Source organism: Telopea speciosissima, chromosome 11 (assembly GCF_018873765.1).
Source record: "Telopea speciosissima isolate NSW1024214 ecotype Mountain lineage chromosome 11, Tspe_v1, whole genome shotgun sequence".
In the NCBI taxonomy this organism is placed as follows: domain Eukaryota; kingdom Viridiplantae; phylum Streptophyta; class Magnoliopsida; order Proteales; family Proteaceae; genus Telopea; species Telopea speciosissima.
In genome coordinates, this window is record NC_057926.1 from 25615750 (window position 1) to 25635897 (window position 20148).

General features: G+C 39.9%; 1 protein-coding gene across 4 annotated transcripts in view; it reads left to right on the top strand.

The window, feature by feature from the left end:
* The first annotated feature begins 259 nt into the window (after positions 1-259).
* Positions 260-20148, top strand: part of LOC122646501 (ADP-ribosylation factor 1-like 2) — a 90214-nt gene continuing 70325 nt past the window's right edge. For all 4 annotated transcript variants that reach the window (XR_006330632.1, XM_043840070.1, XM_043840071.1 and 1 more), the window contains exon 1: positions 260-497. Coding sequence is in view for 3 of the 4 variants with exons in the window: in XM_043840070.1 (XP_043696005.1) it covers positions 441-497 (57 nt within the window). In the remaining variant the exon portion in view is untranslated. The remainder of the gene's footprint in view (positions 498-20148) is intronic.

Consider the following 20148-nt stretch of genomic DNA (forward strand, 5'->3'; position numbering starts at 1 on the left):
GGAACCCGCCACCAGGTTGCAATCGAGCAACCTTACTTATGGGCGAAGGCCCGAAGCATCATCCAAAAAGATCCCTGGGCTAGTTTCAAGAAAGCGTGAGAGAAAATTTCACTCTAGAAAAAGAAAAAAAATATAAAATCTAACAATCTCTCCTCCGCTAGAAATTTCCTTTTCCAACTCTTAGTCAATCGATTCGAGTACTCCTTACCTATCCATGAGTCCATGACCACTTCGATTCTCACAGAACCTACTCTGTCATAGCAGACACAGAGATCCGGCAACTCTATTGTCTTCTCCCTTTTGGCTCAATCAATTCAACTACTCTTTACCTATCCATGCCCATTTCGATTCTCACAGAACCGTCTCTATCATTCATGAAAAAGAAGTTCCCTCGTTGACGCTTTCGAAGTTCTCAGGAGTAGCAGACACAGAGATCTGACATGGGTCAGGCCTTTCGCAAACTCTTCGATGTTTTCTTCGGTAATACCGAGATGAGGGTATGCCAATCTCGCCTTTTTCTTCACTTTCGTCTCTGAATTCCATCTGGGTTCTTCTATAATCATTAAATTTCTTCTGAGTATCTATTGTTGTTCTTTTTTCTTGCTTACTTTTTACTGTTCATGTTGATTTTTTCCTCCTCAATTATATTGCCAAGTATTCATCCCCCCCCCCCCCCCCAAAAAAAAATAATTTCTAAATTTTAATTTTCTTGTTTTCATCATAAATTTCATTCCGAGCACCAACGGACATAGAACTAGTGTGGATGTCTCATATTGATTAAATTGATGCATTTATTTATTTTTTAATAGACAAGCTTGCTTTAGCTATTGTTGTTCTTGCTGTTGGTGTTGTCTTGTTAACTGGGCATTTCCGAAAAGTGTCTTTTCCTGTGAATCTCTACACATATTCCAGCTCTGTGATTACAAGGATAATAAAATCATGTCTGAAAACAGTGGCGGAAACGAGTGTAATCATGTCTGTGGTGTCGACATTCTTATTGTAATTAGCAGTCATTGAAGCATAGGATATTTTCAGGACGTTTGTACATTCTGAATTTTTTTATCTTTGGAAATCAGACTCGTGATGCACAGAAAAACATGAGTTAGTGATCAAACACCCAATCTATACTTTGAGTAATCTTTGATGACCTTCGATTTGCTTCTAGGCATTTTTTTGTATAAGTTAACGAGTTTTAGTTAATTGCAAGTTTGAGGGCAGTGTGCTATTTTTTTTTGTTTTCTTTCAATGTGGTCGGTCACATGGATCCTTGCTCTCCAATCAGCTCTATTCGATGTCATACATTATCCGATGCCTACACTATGCATGTCTTTCCTCACCACTTCTCCTATGTTAATCTAGGCCTGCCCCTGTCTCTTTTAGTCCCTTCAATCTGAATCAAATCACTATTCCATATTGGAGCATCCCAAGGCCTCCATTGGACATGGCCATGCCACCTCAAACGACTCTCTCCTAGCTTATCATGAATCGAGGCTACGCCCAACTCAGCTTGAATATGGTCATTCCTTAACTCTTATCCTTCCTAGTTTGCCATAAATCTATATCAACATCCTCATCTCTGCTACACTTATTGTATCTATATGACTCTTCTTAACTGCCCAACATTTTGCACCATACATCATAGCCGTTCGTATGACAGTCCTATAAAATTTTCTCTTAAGCTCTAAAGGAGTTCACCAATCACACTGCACTCCGGATGCATCTCTCTACTTCATCCATCTTATTTTAATCCTCTGGGCAACATCATCCTCTATATCATCTTCTTTATTGACGATTGAGCCCAAATATCTAAAATAGTCACTTTGTGAGATCTCCTTCACAAAAATATTCACCACCTCAGTAACCGTCCTAGTGTGGTTATAGTTATACACCATATGCTTCGGCTCTGTTCTACTTATTTAAGACCTTTGGCTTCTAAGGTTGATCTCCATAACTCCAACTTGGCGTTAATCCCCTACCTTTGTCTCATCTACTAGAACAATGTCATCAGCAAAAAGCATACACCAATAACTTCATTTTGTATGACTCTGATTAAATCGTCCATGATAAGTGCAAACAAATAAGGGCTTAAGGGTGATCTTTGGTGTAATCCAATTTTAATTAGGAATTCACTATCTTGAACCCCCATAGTTCTTACGCTAGTCACTACACCATCAAACATATCTTTAATAATGTCCACATATTTACATTACCCCCTTCTCTTCTCCAGTATTTGCCAGATTAACTCTCTGGGGATTTTGTTGTAAGCTTTTTCTATGTCAATAAAGACACATATGTAGATCCTTCCTGCCCTCTCTATCTTTCCATGAGTCTCTTAAGTAGGAAAATAGCTTCCATCGTGGATCTTCTTGACATAAAACTAAATTGGTTCTTTGAAATAGTAGTTTCCTTTCTCAGTTGGGTTTCAATAATCCTCTTCCATGACTTCATCGTATGACTCCTTAGCTTTATGCGTCTATAGCATAATTCGAGGTCTTGCCAAGATCTCGAAAATTTTCTCGGTATTGACAACTACCGAGTCGAAACCACTATTGAAATTGAAAATATCCAAGGTTTTGGTCAAATTTTTGGCATTTCGCCAAAATTTGGGTCGACTTTTTCGTGTAGCTGATATTTTGTCCGAAGTAATACATTGCCTATACTTTAAATACCCAATCTTGATGAGAAAAGGGTCAAAATTTCGTCTTGTTTCACCTTGGCTTCTCAAAAATTAGAATCATCCCTTATTTATGTCAAATAGCATTTTATTCATAAATAAGCAAATACCCCCTTTTGAAAATAATGAAAAAATAAAATTCCAACAGGATAAAAAATCAACAACCCAATTCAAGAAGGAAAACTAGATTTTCGGTCGTAGGTGAAATTTTCAACTTTCAAATGTTGGGGTTTATCTCAATTCTAAAAGTTTCATAAATCTTAATATGATAAAACATTGCTAATTCCAAGATTGCTTAAATCTGATTTATATTGAAGGAGCTATGTTCCGTCAAACCTTATTTGGTGTGCGTAAATGCTATTTAAAATCGTCCTGAATGGATATAAATTTTTAGACACCAAAACAGACATAAATCTAATTTATATTAAAGGAGTTTTGTTCCGGTCAAACCTTATTTGGTATGTCCAAATGCTATTTAAAATCATCCTGAATGGAAATGAATTTTTACTCCAAAACAAAAGAATTTTTTTTTGCTCTTTTGGTTTTTAGCAATATTTTATCATATTAAGATTTATTAAATAGATTTGAGAAAAACCCCAACATTTGAGAGTTGAAAATTTCATCTATCGTTGAAAATCTAGTTTTTGATCTTGAATTGGGGTGTTCTTTTTATATAAATAATTCATTTATGAATAATATCTTAAGTAAATGAAATAACAAATATAAAACATTTACTTATTCTCTATTGGGACCCCGTCTGGGCTTGGAACCTTTACTTTCAGCTTTCTTATAGCTTCTTTTACCTCAGACACCCTGATTTTGCGTATTTATCTATGCCATGTGGTGTCAAGATGAATAATGCGGCCTTCCGGAGCCCTATTACCTGAAAAGTCTTCATTAAGTAGGCTGTAGAAATACGTCTTCCATCTCTTCTTAATATCCTCATCCCTTAATAGTACTCTATCATCATCACTTGTAATATATGAATGTGGTTGAAACCCCTACTCTTCCTTACTCTCATTTTAGCTATATAGTTTTTTATCCTTCCTTTGTGTTCAGATTTTTAGAGAAAATCTCTACATTTCTTTGCCCTCGCTTTCCCCACAATCTTCTTAGTATTTTTTTTTGGCAAATTTATAACCTTTTAGATCCTCTACCTCTTTAGTCCTTTGCCATGTCTTAAAACTAGCTTTCTTAGCTTTAATGGCTACTTGGACCTCATCATCCCATCTCCATGTCTCCTTAAGGAAATGATGTATACCTTTCAATTCATGTAGAACCACTTTAGCAATCTTCTTAATGTAAGCTGGCATCTCGTTCCTCACTGTATTAGTGTTTCCCTCAAAGTCCCATTTTCCTTGTTTGATCACTTTATCAGTAAATGAATTCAAGGAATCTCCTTTTAACCTCTACCACCTTATTTTGGGATAAATAGGCTCCCCTATCTTATGATTCTGCGTAATGTGGCACATATCTAGGACCACCAATCTATGTTGTATGGTCAGGCTCTCCCCAGGTATGACTTTACAGTCCTTACAAAACAATCTATCGGCCCGTCTTGTTAGGAAGAAATCTATTTGGCTGGTATGATGCTGACTTTTGTAGATAAATAAATGCTCACCTCTCTTCTCAAAGAAGGTATTCACAATGGAAAAATCATACACTACCACACAGTCTAAAACTGAGATCCCCTCTTCATTCCTCTCTCCAATTCCATAGCCTCCATTTACACCTTGATAGCTTCTATGATATCTCCCAACATGTCCATTTAGATCACCCCTTATAATAATCTTTTTTCCTTGACTAAAAGTGTAACTAATTCATCCATGTGTTCCCAAAATTGTAGCTTGCAGCAACAACAACAACTCAGCCTTATCCCAACTAAATGGGGTCGGCTACATGGATCCTAGCGAAGACAAGATAAAAGATAAACGAAAAGTAAAGGAACACAACAACAAGAAGTCAGTCCTATGTACAGTAACTGGTGTCAGCAACACGGATCCTTTCCCTCCAAACAGCTCTATTCGACGTCATACTCGGAGCAAGACCTAAACTATGCACCTCTTTCCTCACCACTTCTCTTAGGGTCATTTTAGGCTTGCCCCTAGCTGTTTTAGAACCTTCAATCATAATCTAGGCACTCTTTCAAATTGGAGCATCAGAAGGCCTCCGTTGAATATGGCCATGCCACCTCAGCCGACTTTCTCGTAGCTTATCTTAAGTCGGAGCTACTACCAGGTCAGCTCTAATAAAATCATTCCTTATTTTATCCTTCCTGGTTTTGCCACTCATCCATCTCAACATCCTCATCTCCACTATACTTAGCTTATCTATATGACACTTCTTGACAGCCCAACACTCGGTGCCATACATCATAGCCGGTCTTATGACTGTCTTGTAAAATTTTCCTTTAAGCTTTAATGGGATCTGTCGATCACATAACACTCCGGATGCACCTCTCCACTTCGTCCAACCTACTCTAATCCTCTGAGAGACATTATCTTCTATATCACCTTCCTTACTGATGATTGATCCTAGATACATGAAATGGTCATTTTGTGGAATCTCCATCCCGTCAATTTTTAGTTTGTTACCCCCTTATTATTCGTCCCGGAGTTGCTAAAGTTACAAACCATATACTCACTCCGTCTTTGTTCTTATAACCTTTTGATTCTAAGGTTGATCTCCTAGGTCCAATTTGGTATTAATTCCAGCCTTTGTTTCATCCACCAAAACAATGTCATTAGCAAAAAGCATGCACCAAGGAACCTCACCTTGGATGCCTTTGGTTAACTAATCCATGATAAGCGCAAACAGATAAGGGCTCAAGGCTGATCCTTGGTGTAACCCAACTATGATTGGGAATTCACTACCTTGACCCCTTACAGTTCTAATACTAGTCACCACACCATCATACATATCTTTAATACATACTTGCTAGAAACATTTCTCTTCTTCAGCACATGCCAGATTAAATCCCTAAGAACTTTGTCATAAGCTTTCTCTAGGTCAATAAAAGCCATGTGAAGATCCTTTTTGCACTCCCTAAGTCTTTCCATTAGTCTCTTAAGTAGATAGATAGCTTCTGTTGTGGATCTTCCCAATAAAACCAAATTTGTTTTCCACAATAGATGTCTCTTTTCTCAGGTGTATTTGAATACCCCTCTCCCATGATTTCATAGTATGACTCATAAGTTTTATGCCTCTATAGTTGTTGCAACTTTGGATATCACCTTTATTTTTGTAAATCGGGACCAAAAAACTTCTCCATTCATCTGACATTCTCACGGTGCACATAATCTTATTAAACAGCTTAGTTAACCAAGATAAACTATAGTTTCCTAAGCTCTTCCACAATTCTATTGGAACACCATCTGGACCAGGAGCCTTGGCTAATTTCATCCTTTTTATTGTTTCTTTTACTTCAAAAACCCTAATTTTACGTATAAACCTCCGACAGGTGACTTGATGTGTAGTGCCTTCTCCCAGTCCGCTATAACTCGAATTAGTTTCGTTAAGTAGGTTGTAGAAATAACGGTTCCACCTTTCCTCAATGTCCTCATCCCTTACTAGGACTAAGCGCTAATTAAATTGACAACCTCTTTCTCCAACACCAGCTTGATGGATATAATCCTGTCTCCCATTTTTTTAACATCCACCACATCATTCTTTAGATCTTTTCCACTATTATGCCCACTCCATTTCTATTACTTTGGTCTCTCGTATACCGAAGTGTAAAGTCGTCCAACACCTTGGCTTTTTGACCCTCCCATCTAGTCTCTTGAATACATGCAATATTAATCTTGTTTCTCCTCATAACATCTATCAACTCTAGACTCTTATCCATTTAGGATCCAATGTGGCAAGATGCTAATTTAATCCTACGTTTTTGGACTGGTTTCATAACTAGCACTTGTCCATTGTACGAGAACCCTTGCCTACTTGACACCACATTCGAGCATCAATGCAGTACGTCGCTTACAGGGAATGCCCTAGTAGAAGGTCGATAAGACATGATACTAAAAAAATAAAAGTATTCATAAAATGGGATCCATGCAGAAGGTGATTGGCTAAATTATCAAGGTGCCGGCTGCCTACCTGACGCACCAATAATATATATATATATAAGACATTAAATAGACAAAAATATAAAAAATATAATGAATAGGGCACCCTAATGCTTTAAATAGGCAATCACAAATTCACAACACTAAATAGAATATATAACATTAAGCATGGTCGCTAGGAAAAAGGTGTCACAACTGACACAAATATATGAAATAAGTATACCTTTTAAAGGTCCTACTCAAAATACACCATGTAGAGGCTCCTGGACACTAGCAAATAGGTAAGCATGGGAATAATACTATGAGATCTAATGAAATAAGATATAATCAATTTAGAAAAGATAAGATATAATTAATTTAGAAAAGATAAATATTGATGCAACCTCAATGGAGGAAAAGGTGACCCCCCTCCCTCCTAAAAAAAAAAATCTAACATAGCATAAACTAAAATCTCTAAATTGTAAGACTTTTGCCAAAGAATAAAAATGGTCTAACCCTTGCTTGGCCTGATGTAGATATATCACCAAACTTGGTTTCTTAGCTTAGGAATAAGTCTAGGGTTGGGTTATATACATGTTGGGTCTTTGATCCCATGGGTTTCTAATGTAATAGGTCACTTTTATGGACTTAAAGTATGAGTAATAGGGTTGCATACGGGATTAGCTGTTTTAATTCCTTATTAAGTTTTATTTTTATGTAATTAGTGATCATGTATGTGACTTGGTTAAGTGATCATGTGACTATTTAATTGTTTTGAAAGCTGGGCTGGATTAGGATTTTATAAGTCCAGCCATGTTTTGAGTCTATTTCCTTCAATATTTCAGTTTCCTAATCAATTTAGGTTACCTAATAGGTTAAGGATTGGATTAGGCCTTTCCTTTTTAGTGTAGGAGTCTATTTTTGAGTCTTTTATATAAGGTAAGAGGGGGGGGGGGGGAGGGGCGGCAAGCATTGGACATGAATTTTGATTAATGAAAAGATTTTGCTGCTCTTCTTCTCTATTGTGGTGCCGATCTACAAAAATAAAGGCGATATTTAGAGCTGCAATAACTATAGAAGCATAAATCTAATGAGTCACACTCATAGTTCAAGATCTCGCGATATATCGGTATCTCGGGTTGGTCAAGATATCCGAAATATACCGAAATTTCTCCGAACTATGGTATTTTTTTCTGCTATATTTCGGCAGTCCATCTCAGTGGGTTTTTGGCCATATTAAGGCTTGATATTTCATGTACACCCTTATTTAAGCTAAATAAACACATTTAAACTTTCAAATTGCAAAAAAGTGAACTCAAAGTGGTGTTTTGGGATTGCAACCTTGATTGACAGTATACGGTCGGACCCTGATGTATAAATAGTTAAATACACATTGTATAAGTACTCAAAGACATAATAACAAATTGAAACAAAGTAATGAATGAAAAATGAAGTCAAATGTGGCCTTTAGTTTAAACTTTGAACTAAAAAATTCATAAGTGCATAAAGTCATTAATTCAATACTCAATAGTCAATACACAAAGTCACAAGTTCACAACTCACAAGTCATAAGACTCACAAATCACAACTCACAACTCACAACTCACAACTCACAACTCACAAGACTGACAACTGTCATGAAACAAATCCTAATAATAATTGCTATGCCTTCTTGGTTCGACCCCACTCATGCTCCGCTGGAGTTGACGTCCATTGTCCTCTGTCTAAAGGACATACGTGGACCACAGTATGGTTTCGGAGAATAAATGAGTGTAGTCATCCATAATTGCCATGTAAATGGAGTCATCAACATATTGAAGGTAACCTATCCTAGGATATTGGTGACCAATTTGTGACTGTGAAGAAGAACCATGACTACCCACTGATCCAGTATGATGTGATGTCGGTGCTGGTAGCATGTATGGCTGGTGAGTTGGTAGCTAGGGTATGAAAAGATGTCGTCCACAAAAGATGATCCAGTACGTCCCTGGGGCTGGTACTGGGACTGGGAGTCATAGTCCCTAATGAACTGCCCATATCCATATCCATATTCACCTTGAGGTTGTGATGCACTATAATCCGGTGACGATGGAGTGGTATGTGCGTCTAAAGATGGGGCAAGCCAATGCCCACTTGATCCTCCCTCTCTGTCACCCATACTCAATCCTCCAACAGAGCTAGATAACTCATCAATATCCATATAATCAACAGCCTGTGTCTGCCGACCCCTACGCTTTCTGGTGTATGATAAGGGGGTACGTGAGGGTGCGGGTGCGGCCTCACGTGCACCGTGGTCCGTATCTTGTGTGGCATGATCAAATTGTGTTTCTCCAGTAAATCGGACTGGCTGTATAGGCGCCGTCTGCTAGTCTGCAACATAACGCTCTCACATTCCATCAAATGCTTCACCACCACCACCACTACCACCACCATCATCATCACTGCCCTCATCATTACCATCACCATCACTTCCATCAGTTCCAGTCCGAGTTTGAGTCTGATTCCTACCAGTACCACCTGAGGACCTGGACCAGTCATCATCCTCATCAGCATTGCTACCTGTGGGTTGGAATGGTATGGTTGATGCTTCCTGTGTGTGTATCTGACCCTCTTCAACCATATAGTCATCCACATCAGCACCCATCTCAAAAGCTATCATGGGGTCTGGCCGACCTCCCTCCTGATCCAACACTGGCTCACCTTTATCCCTCACCCAATCCACAATAGGGTCCTCATCATCTGCGTCAACTTGAAAGATGTCGGCGAGGTCAATAGTGCCCCTTTGCCCCTCATGTCCCATGCGTATGTGTTGTAGTTTCAGCCTCAAGTTGTAGTACATATATACCATGTCAGATAGACGTTTGAAACCCAATCTGTTACGCATCTTGGAGTGGATGAGTGAAAACTTACTCCAGTTCCTCTCACAGCTAGATGCAGAACATGTTTGGGCAAGGACCTTGATTGCTATTCTCGTTCAATTCTCAGCTGATTCTTTATACAACACCCACAATTCAGCTGCATTACAAGTTTACAACAAAAAAAGACGTGTCAAAATTTTCACAACTTTCAACTTTCAATACATATGTAATTTAAAAGAATAAAATATTAAATTGAGTACCAGCAACACCGTGTGCTCTACCTTGTATTGCAACATCGGTTCCAAAACTCCCCAATGCATCTTGAAAAACCTTCATCTATACTCATGTGGAAAATTAGTAATGATTCATTAACTAATTACTACTTACTAATTATATTCCAAATGTCCTCATTGTTGCATATAGATTGTAGTCTATCATCTGGCTCCAACTTTTTTACTACTTGTTTCACAATATCAATAAGTTGAGTATCCAACCCAAGCCTATTATTATATTGATATGTGGAGTTCAAGTAGTATGCTGAAAATTGACATATAGAAATGAGATATTGTAATTAGTAATATTACTAAGAAACTAAGATAAGAATTAATTACATAAACAAAATTAACAGCCTTATGCAGTGGATGTATAAGTTGATTCTCCCAACGAGCATTGATAATATCCAAGAAGTGCTTGCTACTACGAGGAGCTACATTATAGACACTATCCTTCATAAAGTCCATGGCAGCATATAGGACTGGCATAGTGGGGCCTTTGAGAGTGGAGTCCGCTATATGTAGAACTTTAACTATTGGTTCTAAAACTTTCACCACTTTGCCTAGCTTTGTCCAAAATTCCTCAGAGGACATGGTTGCCTGTGCTTCCCTCCCACCTGCTGTATTGGAACCCTTCCATCCAAACCACTCTTGAGAAGCAAACATAGATCTCAGCCCGACCTTCTTTGTCTCAAAGCTTTTTAGGGCAATGTAGTTTGTGGTGAATCTAGTGATGCTCGGCCTCACCAAATCAACTCCACATTTTCCCCTTAATAGATTTAGTGTGAAGGAGTGGTTGTATATAAAGTTGGTGACTTGCGTTGCACTTTCCACCACAGTCTTCACCGACTTTAACTTCCCCATATCCTTCAGCATTAGATCAATGCAATGGGCCGCACAAAGAGTTCAGAAGAGCTGGTACTTACTATTATTCATCATCTTCTCATGGCCTTCTTGAAGTTGCATCCGTTATTCGTTACAATCTGGACAACGTTCTCTATTCCTACATCTTTTTCAACCATTTCATTCAACAATCTATAAATATATTTTGCATCCTTTATCTCTTTGGATGCATCCACAGATTTGAGGAAAACTGTCCTCCCATCATAATATACCATAAAATTGATGATGCACTTTCTTATAGGCCCAGCCCAACCATCTGCCATTATAGTCACCTCATATGTCTCCCACATACTTCTCATCTCCCCAATGTACTCATCAATCTCAGACTTTTGTTGAGGTAAATAAACATTCATTATCTCATATGGGTGGGCCCCTTGAACTTTGGGCTAGCCTCTGCAATTGTATCAAGCATGGTATTATAATGGGGGCCTTGTGCAGTGTTTGCTGGGATGGTATGGTATAGTATCCACTTAGCTATTGACTCTTTCACTAACCCCTTCATATTCTTCCATGCTCCTTTGATTTTTGGTTGAGTGCTTCCCTTCTTCCTATGTAGTTTAGGATCTGATGTTGATGGTGATACTGGTACCGATAGAGGTGTTGGAGCTGCCTTTATACTTTGTGATCTTTTAAAAGGATTCAACAACCCACCAACTCTAGAACCTCTAGATGTGCCTGCTCCTCCACTACTCCCCCCCATTCTCTGTCTTTGCTGTTCTTCTCGAAAACTAACTTTACTCCTCGAAACAGACCGTCGAAAGTCCCTAGCATCCTGTGGTGTTTGTATATCATTAGGCACATAGATGGGGTCATCACTGTCATCATCATCAGAGTCATCACCATCAACATCATGGTATTCTCCTTCTCCTCCTCCCATTGAACTCCTCACTACCTCCTCAAGTTGTTCCCTTACCCTCTACTTTTCAGCCTTCCTCTTATTCTTTCCCCTCAAACTGTCACCAACGTCCTTAGCTACTTAAGTAGGGACCATATGGCAACCTACAACATCTGTAGATTCTAGTCAAATGTTGTTTAAGTCTATTGGACCCACCTCCCAAAAACTGCATGTGACAATAATTACATTGGGATTTTCCCTTATCCCCCATCAATTGGAGAGTGCCATGTAACCATGCAATGTCACCCCCATAGATCGAGAACTTGCGAGATCTCGCCGAGTTTCTCGGTTTTTGGAAAAGCCAAGATGAGACTGCCTGCGAGTCTCAAAATCGCAATATCTCGGCGAGATCTCGGATCTCGGTTTGGATATCGGTTTCGACCCTTTTTTTAACCCACCTACCACTTAAATACCTTACCTAACTTGCCAAAACTCGACATATCTCGGATCTCGGCGAGATCTTGGATCTCGGGTCCAGATCTCGGATTGACCCAAAGTTGAGGCTTCGAGTTGGGAAAAAAAAAATGCATCAACTCGGCGAGATCTCGACTCGTCTCGGTTTTTCCAAGAGCCGAGTTGGTACCGAGACCCGAGTTTTAGTACCTTGGTCACCCCTAGGCTGCCTGGCTGGCCTCTGCTCCCTCTACTCCCTCTGTTGACTACTTTCCCCTACCTTCTGCTTTCCTTTCACACATTGTCTTTCACGATCCGCCATAATAATACTTGTTTACTGCAATGTAAGTAAAACAAATGGTTAAAAACTTAATGTAGAAGTACTTCAATTGAGACTTTAAGAGTACTAAAACAATTGTATAGCTCCTAACCCTTATATTTTTCGCATAGTTATAAACAATTTTTTATAAATAATTTTCATATAAATATTGACCTTACACAGCAAAACCGAAATGATTAAACATAATATATATCTAATGCACTTAAAAAACATGTAGAAATTACTTTCATATTTTTTCATGATTTTTCAAACCAAAACTTAATATTTTTTCTTATTTATTTATTTATTTTTGAATTTTTAAATATTTTTCTTAATTTCTAAAAATAAAAATAATTATTTATGGGCAGAAAAAAATTTTCGACACTATGAAGCCGTAGATCGGCCATTAGTGTCTAACATATATTTAATTGATCCCTTCCAATTTATATTACCCCTAATTTTTTCCTATTTTTATTGTAGGAAAATCAATTTTTAAAATCAGAAAATAAAAAATATAAAATACATAAGTAAAAATTTTTTTCACACCGTGAGGTTGTAGATCGGCCTCCGGTGTCTAACATATATAAATATCATTACCATCCAACAACTCTTGAATATAGTATTTTCAAAAAAAATAGTTTGAGGGGAAAAAAAAATTACCTTAAAAAGTGAATAATGCTTCACAATCTTGGTAGGAGGTGTTTCCGATGTGTTTTTGATGATGATCCGTCGAAAAAGATGAAGAACAAGGTGGAAGATGCTTAGAATCCAAGTTGGAAGAGTGGAAAACAAGAAAAAACACAAACAAAGAGCCTCTGCCTAGCTCTCTGTCGAAATATCGACCGTTAGCAGCAAAATATGGGTTTTATAGGGGGGCCTTTAATGAATCACTTGGGCGGAATTGTAACATTTCGGCGATATTTCGGTATATCGCCGAAATATGCCGAAATGTCCCGAAATATCGACGAAATCTTATACTTTTTCATTTCTCTTAGCCATTTCGTCTTAGTAGGCTCGAAATTATCGAAATTTACCGATATATCGGCGAAATTTTGCAAAATTTTGTACCATGGTCACACTATAAAACTATAGGAGAAGGTTATTTGAAGCCCGTTTGAGAAGAGAGACACATATCTCGAAGAACTAATTTGGTTTTATGCTAGGTAGACCCACGGCAAAAGCTATTTACCTACTATGGAGGCTCATGGAAAGATGTAGAGCTAGCAAGAAGGATCTCCATTTGGTGTTTATTGATCTGGAAAAAGCCTATGGTAGAGTCCTTAAAGACTTAATCTGGCATGTTCTCATGAAGAGAGGGGTCTCGAGTAATATATTGATGTAATTAAAGATATGTATGAGGCGTGGTGACTAGTGTGAGATCGTGGAAGGTCGATGTTAAATCCGTGCCCAAAACCCGGTTTGAACGCGATCGACCACCGTCCGGTTTGAACCTTTGTGTAGAACCAAGAGTGGAGTACGCTCGTGAGCGTGGGTCATAATACTCAAGCCATCCACGAGATTGTGGACCGCGAAACGGGGAAGTCCTCGAGGAAAGATCCACCGTCGAGAGCAGGGGAAAATCATCCACTAAAGCATATTCTTGGAATTCCTTATGATAGGGATCCACGGGCCCGCACTGAATCGCCCTTATCCACTTAGCGATGATTGGGAGTAAGTCACTATCCGAATAATTCATGCCTATGCATGACCATTAATAAGCATAAGAACTAGAATGGGCTTGGGCTTAGGAGCTTAGTCTCTTTCTAATTGTAACTAGAACTTAGGACATGGGCCATGGACCGTGGGCCGTGGGCCCAAGTGGATCAATGGCCCAATGACTTAAACTAGACCTTGGGCTTATACCTAACCAAACAAGCTCCTAAACAAATGGACCTAAGGACTTGAGACTAACCAAACAAGACCTAATGCCTAGATGGGTTATTAAAGACGCAAAACTACTATTCACCTCACATTACAATCCTAAATCGTGGAGAGGAGAGGAGAAAAAGAAAGAAGAAGAGGAGAAGAAGAAAGAAGAAGAAAAGAAGAAGAGGAAGAAGGAAGGAGAAGAGAGAAGTATGGTGGAGCACAAGCTATCATCATCAACCCTTGGTGAGTCTCTCTTCTCTCTCTCTCTCTCTCTCTCTCTCTCTCTCTCCATCTCTCTTTCCCTAATTCTATTACCTAGGGTTTGAATTGGTTGAGCACACCTTGAGTGCTCCATCTACTCAATTAGAAGAGCCATTAATGGCAAATCCTTGATGCTTAACTATGAAGCACCTAACCCTACCTTAAACCCATTCACCCTTCTCCATTTATGAACCCTAAGTTGGGGATTTACCTCCATTTATGGGTTTTACCAACCCTCATGGAAGACCGTAGATGTGTGGGTTTGAGGGGTGTTAATAACATTGATTAAAGACCCTTTCAAAACCCCAATACCCAAACCCATGAGTTTTCTTTCCATATGTATTTTAATGGAGGAAAACCTAATTGATCATGGGGTTTACAAACCCATGTTGGGTGTGTGCTATGGCACCTTGGTTGGAGTTGTTCTCATGGCCAAAGAGACCCCTAAAAACCCTAAGAATACCCCATTTTAGCCCAAGACTTTGGGGCTGCAAAACCATTCTCGGAATGGCATGAGAAGATAGGCAGCACGTGGGCAGGCAAGTCAGTGCGAGTCCACGAGAAACTAGATCTGCCGGTGGGAAGTCCGAGAGGGACGAGCACATGGACAGCACATGCAGTGCCGAGTCCCCCGAAAGATCTCGCGGTGGGAGGTCCGAGAGGGACAGCGCACATGGACATGCGCAGTGCCGAGTCCACGAGAACCTAGATCTGCCCGGTGGGAAAGTCCGAGAGGGACAGGCACATGGACAGATGACGTATCTGGACAGGCACGTGATATAGCCTTCTTTGTATGTGCCGGTCCCTATTTTAGCCTTGTTTGATAACTTAGGGGCCCAACTCTTCTAGCCCTAAGGCACTAATCTCTCCCACGTTGTACGCTCTCTTTAGGTTGTCGACCCGGCCCGGGGCGTATTAGTACGTGGGGACAGTGTACTGGCATCGAGCGTCGATTTGAAGAGCTCCGTCTTGACGATTCGAGAATCAAGGTGAGTGAGTTAAGCAAACGTCTTAATTTATGGAATGTTTGTGTGTCGTGTCTTGCGAATGTCATTCATGCATGTGTGCTATAATATATAATTATTAGTAAGATATAGGACGATATAAATGTTTAGATGTTGATAGGACTTTACATTCTTGTCTTGCGATATTATTTATTTTTGCGCTATGGTGCGAATGGTGTTGGATTTAGTTATGGGACTCGGGTGCCGGTTGGTCTTGGACACGGGGATTCCATAATATGGACTCACTCGTGGCGTGTAGATCAGGGCCGGAGCGGGATCAGTGCGGTGGGTCTTGGGCTTGAGATTACCGTACTTGAAATTGCATTAGAATTGTCCATTGCATTAGGTGGAAACGGGATGGTGACCGGCCGACTACCTTCGGTATTCACATCTCGTACTTGTATACGCTTATGGGCTAGAGGGGCGAGAGGATAGCCCGACCGTATTTCGGTATCTATGGACTCGGCCTCGGCTTATGCATGCGTGCGTCACTGCATACAATAGGTGAATCTTGGCTAGGATAAATGTTTACCGGTACTTATGACCTGCTACCGAGGGGAGTTAGGTGTCGGTCAAATCGCGTGGGTTCGGCCGAGTTATCGGGTATACCCACCGGGAAGTTCGGGCGCCAACCGTATTTTGGGCCGAACGCCAGACGGGATTTGACTTGGGGTTTGCGTATATCTCTTGGTGGAGAGCAGTGCAGCGAGGCTTCAGCGCGACTCGGGTTTTGTCATCGCGGTATACCATCCGTTTATGGTACCGATGTCGGGATGCTACCTAAGGTGTTGCTATAGTACTATACGACTTAGTTGTGTGTTAGGTGGATATGATAAAACTATACATCATCATTCATTCATGTAGCATGATTGTAAATTGTATGTGATGTACGGTCTACCTTGGTGGTATGGGACACCTTGGTATCCGTCCATCATGTATGGTTTGCGATCGACCCCATTCATTATTATTATTGTGTATGTTTGTGTGGCTTAGCCGCTCATTGGGCTCGATTGGGCTCTCCTCGAGGAAACATATTTTTAGTTGATGCGGTACATTGAGCGGAGTGGCGCAGTACGAGACTCCACGAGGCTGGTTACGTTGATTGGTGGGCTCAGGAGATCGTGGAGCATGGACGAGGAGTGTTCTTTGCGATGTGTGTTCCTTGGCGGGACGATGACTTATGGCGGTGGCCATCTTTTGATGCACTTGATTATTCATTTTGAATTATAGGTGTATTCTTTTGATTCCTTTCATGATAGATGTATTATTTATATAGTAGGTAATACATAAGTCCGATTAGAACGAATTGTACTTGAAGGGTAAACTTGAATAGATAATATTTTATATGCTATCACCTAGCACGCTAACTACGATGTTATTAATATTAATCATTTCCTTTTACCTATTATCCGTCGTTGTGAATGAGTTAATCTTGGGTCTTGCATCGGTGATTCGGTGGTTGGAGGCGTAGTTGTATGCTCCGGTTGCATTTCCGTGGTTCGGGGATGGGGTGTGTGATCGAGGGCAAGGAATTCCCAATCACGATTGGGTTACACCAGGGATCGACTCTAAGCCCTTATTTGTTTGCACTTATCATGGATGAATTATCCAAGAGCATTCAAGCCGAGGTCCCATGGTGTATGCTCTTCGCCGATGATATCGTTTTGGTAAACGAGACTAAAGCAGAGATCAATGCTAAGTTAGAGATGTCGAGATCAACGCTTGAAACAAGAGGCTTTAAGATTAGTAGATCAAAGACGAGTATATGATGTGTAACTTTAGTCACTCTATGATGGATAATGATATGGTGAAAATTGAGGAGAGAGAAAGATACCGCAAAGTGACTATTTTAGATATTTGGGGTCAACCATAAATAAAAAAGGTGACATAGATGTTGATGTTTCACAAAGAATTAAAGTGGGATGGATGAAGTGGCGAGGTGCAACCGGAGTACTGTGTGACCGACGTATTCCTTTAAAGCTTAAAGGCAAGTTCTATAGGACGGTTGTCCGACTGGCTATGATGTCTGGGGTGGAATGTTGGACAGTTAAGAAGTGTCATATAGAGAAGCTATGTGTAGTAGAGATGAGGATGTTAAGATGAATGTACAGAAAGACTTTGAAGGATAAAGTAAGGAATGATCGTATTAGAGCTGATTTGGGAGTTGCCCCGATCAATGACCAGCTGCGAGAATGTCATTTGAGGTGGTATGGCTATGTTCAACGGAGGCCTGAGGATGCCTCAGTACAGAGGAGTGATCTGATTCTGATTGAAGGAGCTAAAAGACCTTAGTGGAAGGCCGAAAATGACCATAAGAGAGGTTGTGAGGAATGACATGCATAGTCTGGGTCTTGTACTAAGTATGACCTCGGATAGATCCTTTTGGAGGGCAAAGATCCATGTTGCCGACCCCATATAGCTGAGATTTCCTTGACTTCCTGGGCTGGGCCTGTTTCCTCTTACTTTTGTTTCTCTTTCATTTCTTTTTTCACACTTCTCATCTGTTGTGTCTTCATTTCTTCTTTTCTCTTACTTTGATGTGCAAGAATCCACGTCACCGACCCCATTTAGATGGGATAAGGCTTAGTTTGCTGTTGTTGTTTGATCAAGGCTGCTGGGATTGGTGTTTGATCCAATCGACACCTTGTGGTGTGAAGCCTGGGTGGTTCGTTCAAGCTCTCTTTGTTCTCCATTGCTGTTACACTCAAGTTCTGATTTTTCAAGGATCTTTCATTCAAACAAGCTGCTGTCCAAGTACTGGTTCAACAACAGTGAGTTTGACTCATCCCAACGCTAACCATTCTTTTTATAATCCTCTAAACTACCAAACGCTAAAATCCCCTCCATCTCTAAACCTGTTCCCACACCCCTATTACTGCCCAGGCCATTCCAGCCATCAAAACAGGCCCATCTTTGGATCGGATACTCCTCTGCCCCCTTGGAGAACCCGATCCAAGTTGCAGCCCAAATACACCACTCAAACCCTAGAAAATCCCATCTCCATTAATTTCCCCAAAATCCTAAACATCATCCAGCCCTAACTGACCATCAAAACTATCCCATATTGAGGCTGAGTCACCCTCTCTTCCATTGGGAAACTCGATCCAACTTTGGTTGTGATTGACCCATCGAAACCCTAGATATCTCCATTTTCCTCTTTCACAAACCCTAACCCTAGACCTTTACATTGCTGCTGATTCTGGTTAGCATACCTAGACCCATTAAACCTTAACAGGACCTTCACTGGAAGACTCCCTTACATTAATTAACCCTAAACCTACCATCAAACCATATATTCCATTAAACCCTAACCCTAATTTAACCAAAACACTTATGTTGACCTATTTGAGTTGCTGTTCGTATCAGATCCTGGTTTCTTGGCTCCTAGTTTGACTTTTCAAATCTAGGACTACAATATGGCAAAGTCATTGGCTTCCTGATTCACCACCCTAGACATCCAAGGGAATGAGTCATTCAACCATGTGCAAGAGTTTGAATGGATCTGTGATTCTCCACCGTAGACATCCAAGGGAATGAGTAATTCAACCAATCCACAAGAGTTTGAATGGATCCGGTCCAATGACAGTAATGCCATGGATTTGAATCTTCACGTTTCGTCCACTTAATGACATTCAAGTTTCCTTCCGCAATGATCTGATTAAATCCTTTAGATATGGCCAAAACCGGCTTCACTTTAAGCGGCGACAGTTCATCTCTATTGGATTCATCTTCTACTATTGGGCCTGAGTAAGCTCCCAGTATGTACCCATTCCAAGATCTGAGTACACTGCAAATGCCATTGGTTCCCAGGTTTTGCAAAGAACAACCATCAAAATTAAGTTTCACTAATTGCTTTGTTGTAGCTCTATTGAATGGCATACTTTTTGTTTAATAACAATCAGCATAAGTGTCTAGTGTTTGAGTCATTTGTTTTTGGAAATCTGCTTCCCCAAAGTGGAGCATAGTGTTGGAATGTATACCTGGAGGGTTGGAATCATAGAGCTTGATGAATGTTCATCTGAATTTTTGAACATGCTACCATCATCTATCGTGTGAAAATGAAGATGAAAACGGTGAAGGGAAGTTAATCATTGAGATTAAAGTAAACATGGGTTGCTAACAGTCGGAGCTGGCAAGCCAACCATGGGTTCCAGGTCAGGCTACATAGTATAAATTTCTAATGTTCAAGGTTTGTATGTGAGCTCAACCTAGGTTCACTTTGATACAGAAATGAGAACTTCTGTAGCTACAATTTTTAGACAGATGGGCAGATGAAGATGTGAGGCTTTAGCTCATTAGAGAAGGTGACATAGGGTTGAGAGTTGTAAAATCTCTTTCCCTCAAATTTTAAATGGTTCTCACTATGTAACAATAATCCCTGCAACCAAAAACCTTATCTATCTCTCTGCACAAAGATCCCCGAAACCACCCTAGTGGTTTAGGGACATTTACGGTCCACAGGATCTCAAGTCAAAGGTTATGAATCGGAGCAGAACCAAAGACACATACATTAGTGTAAAAAATAGTTAAACTAAAGATGTTCCATTAATATTAAATGTTTTAAAGTTGCTGAAATGAAAATTACATCATTGAAATCTCAAACCATAACTAAAAGTTTAATTCCAAATTACATAAAACCTCAAAATAACATAAG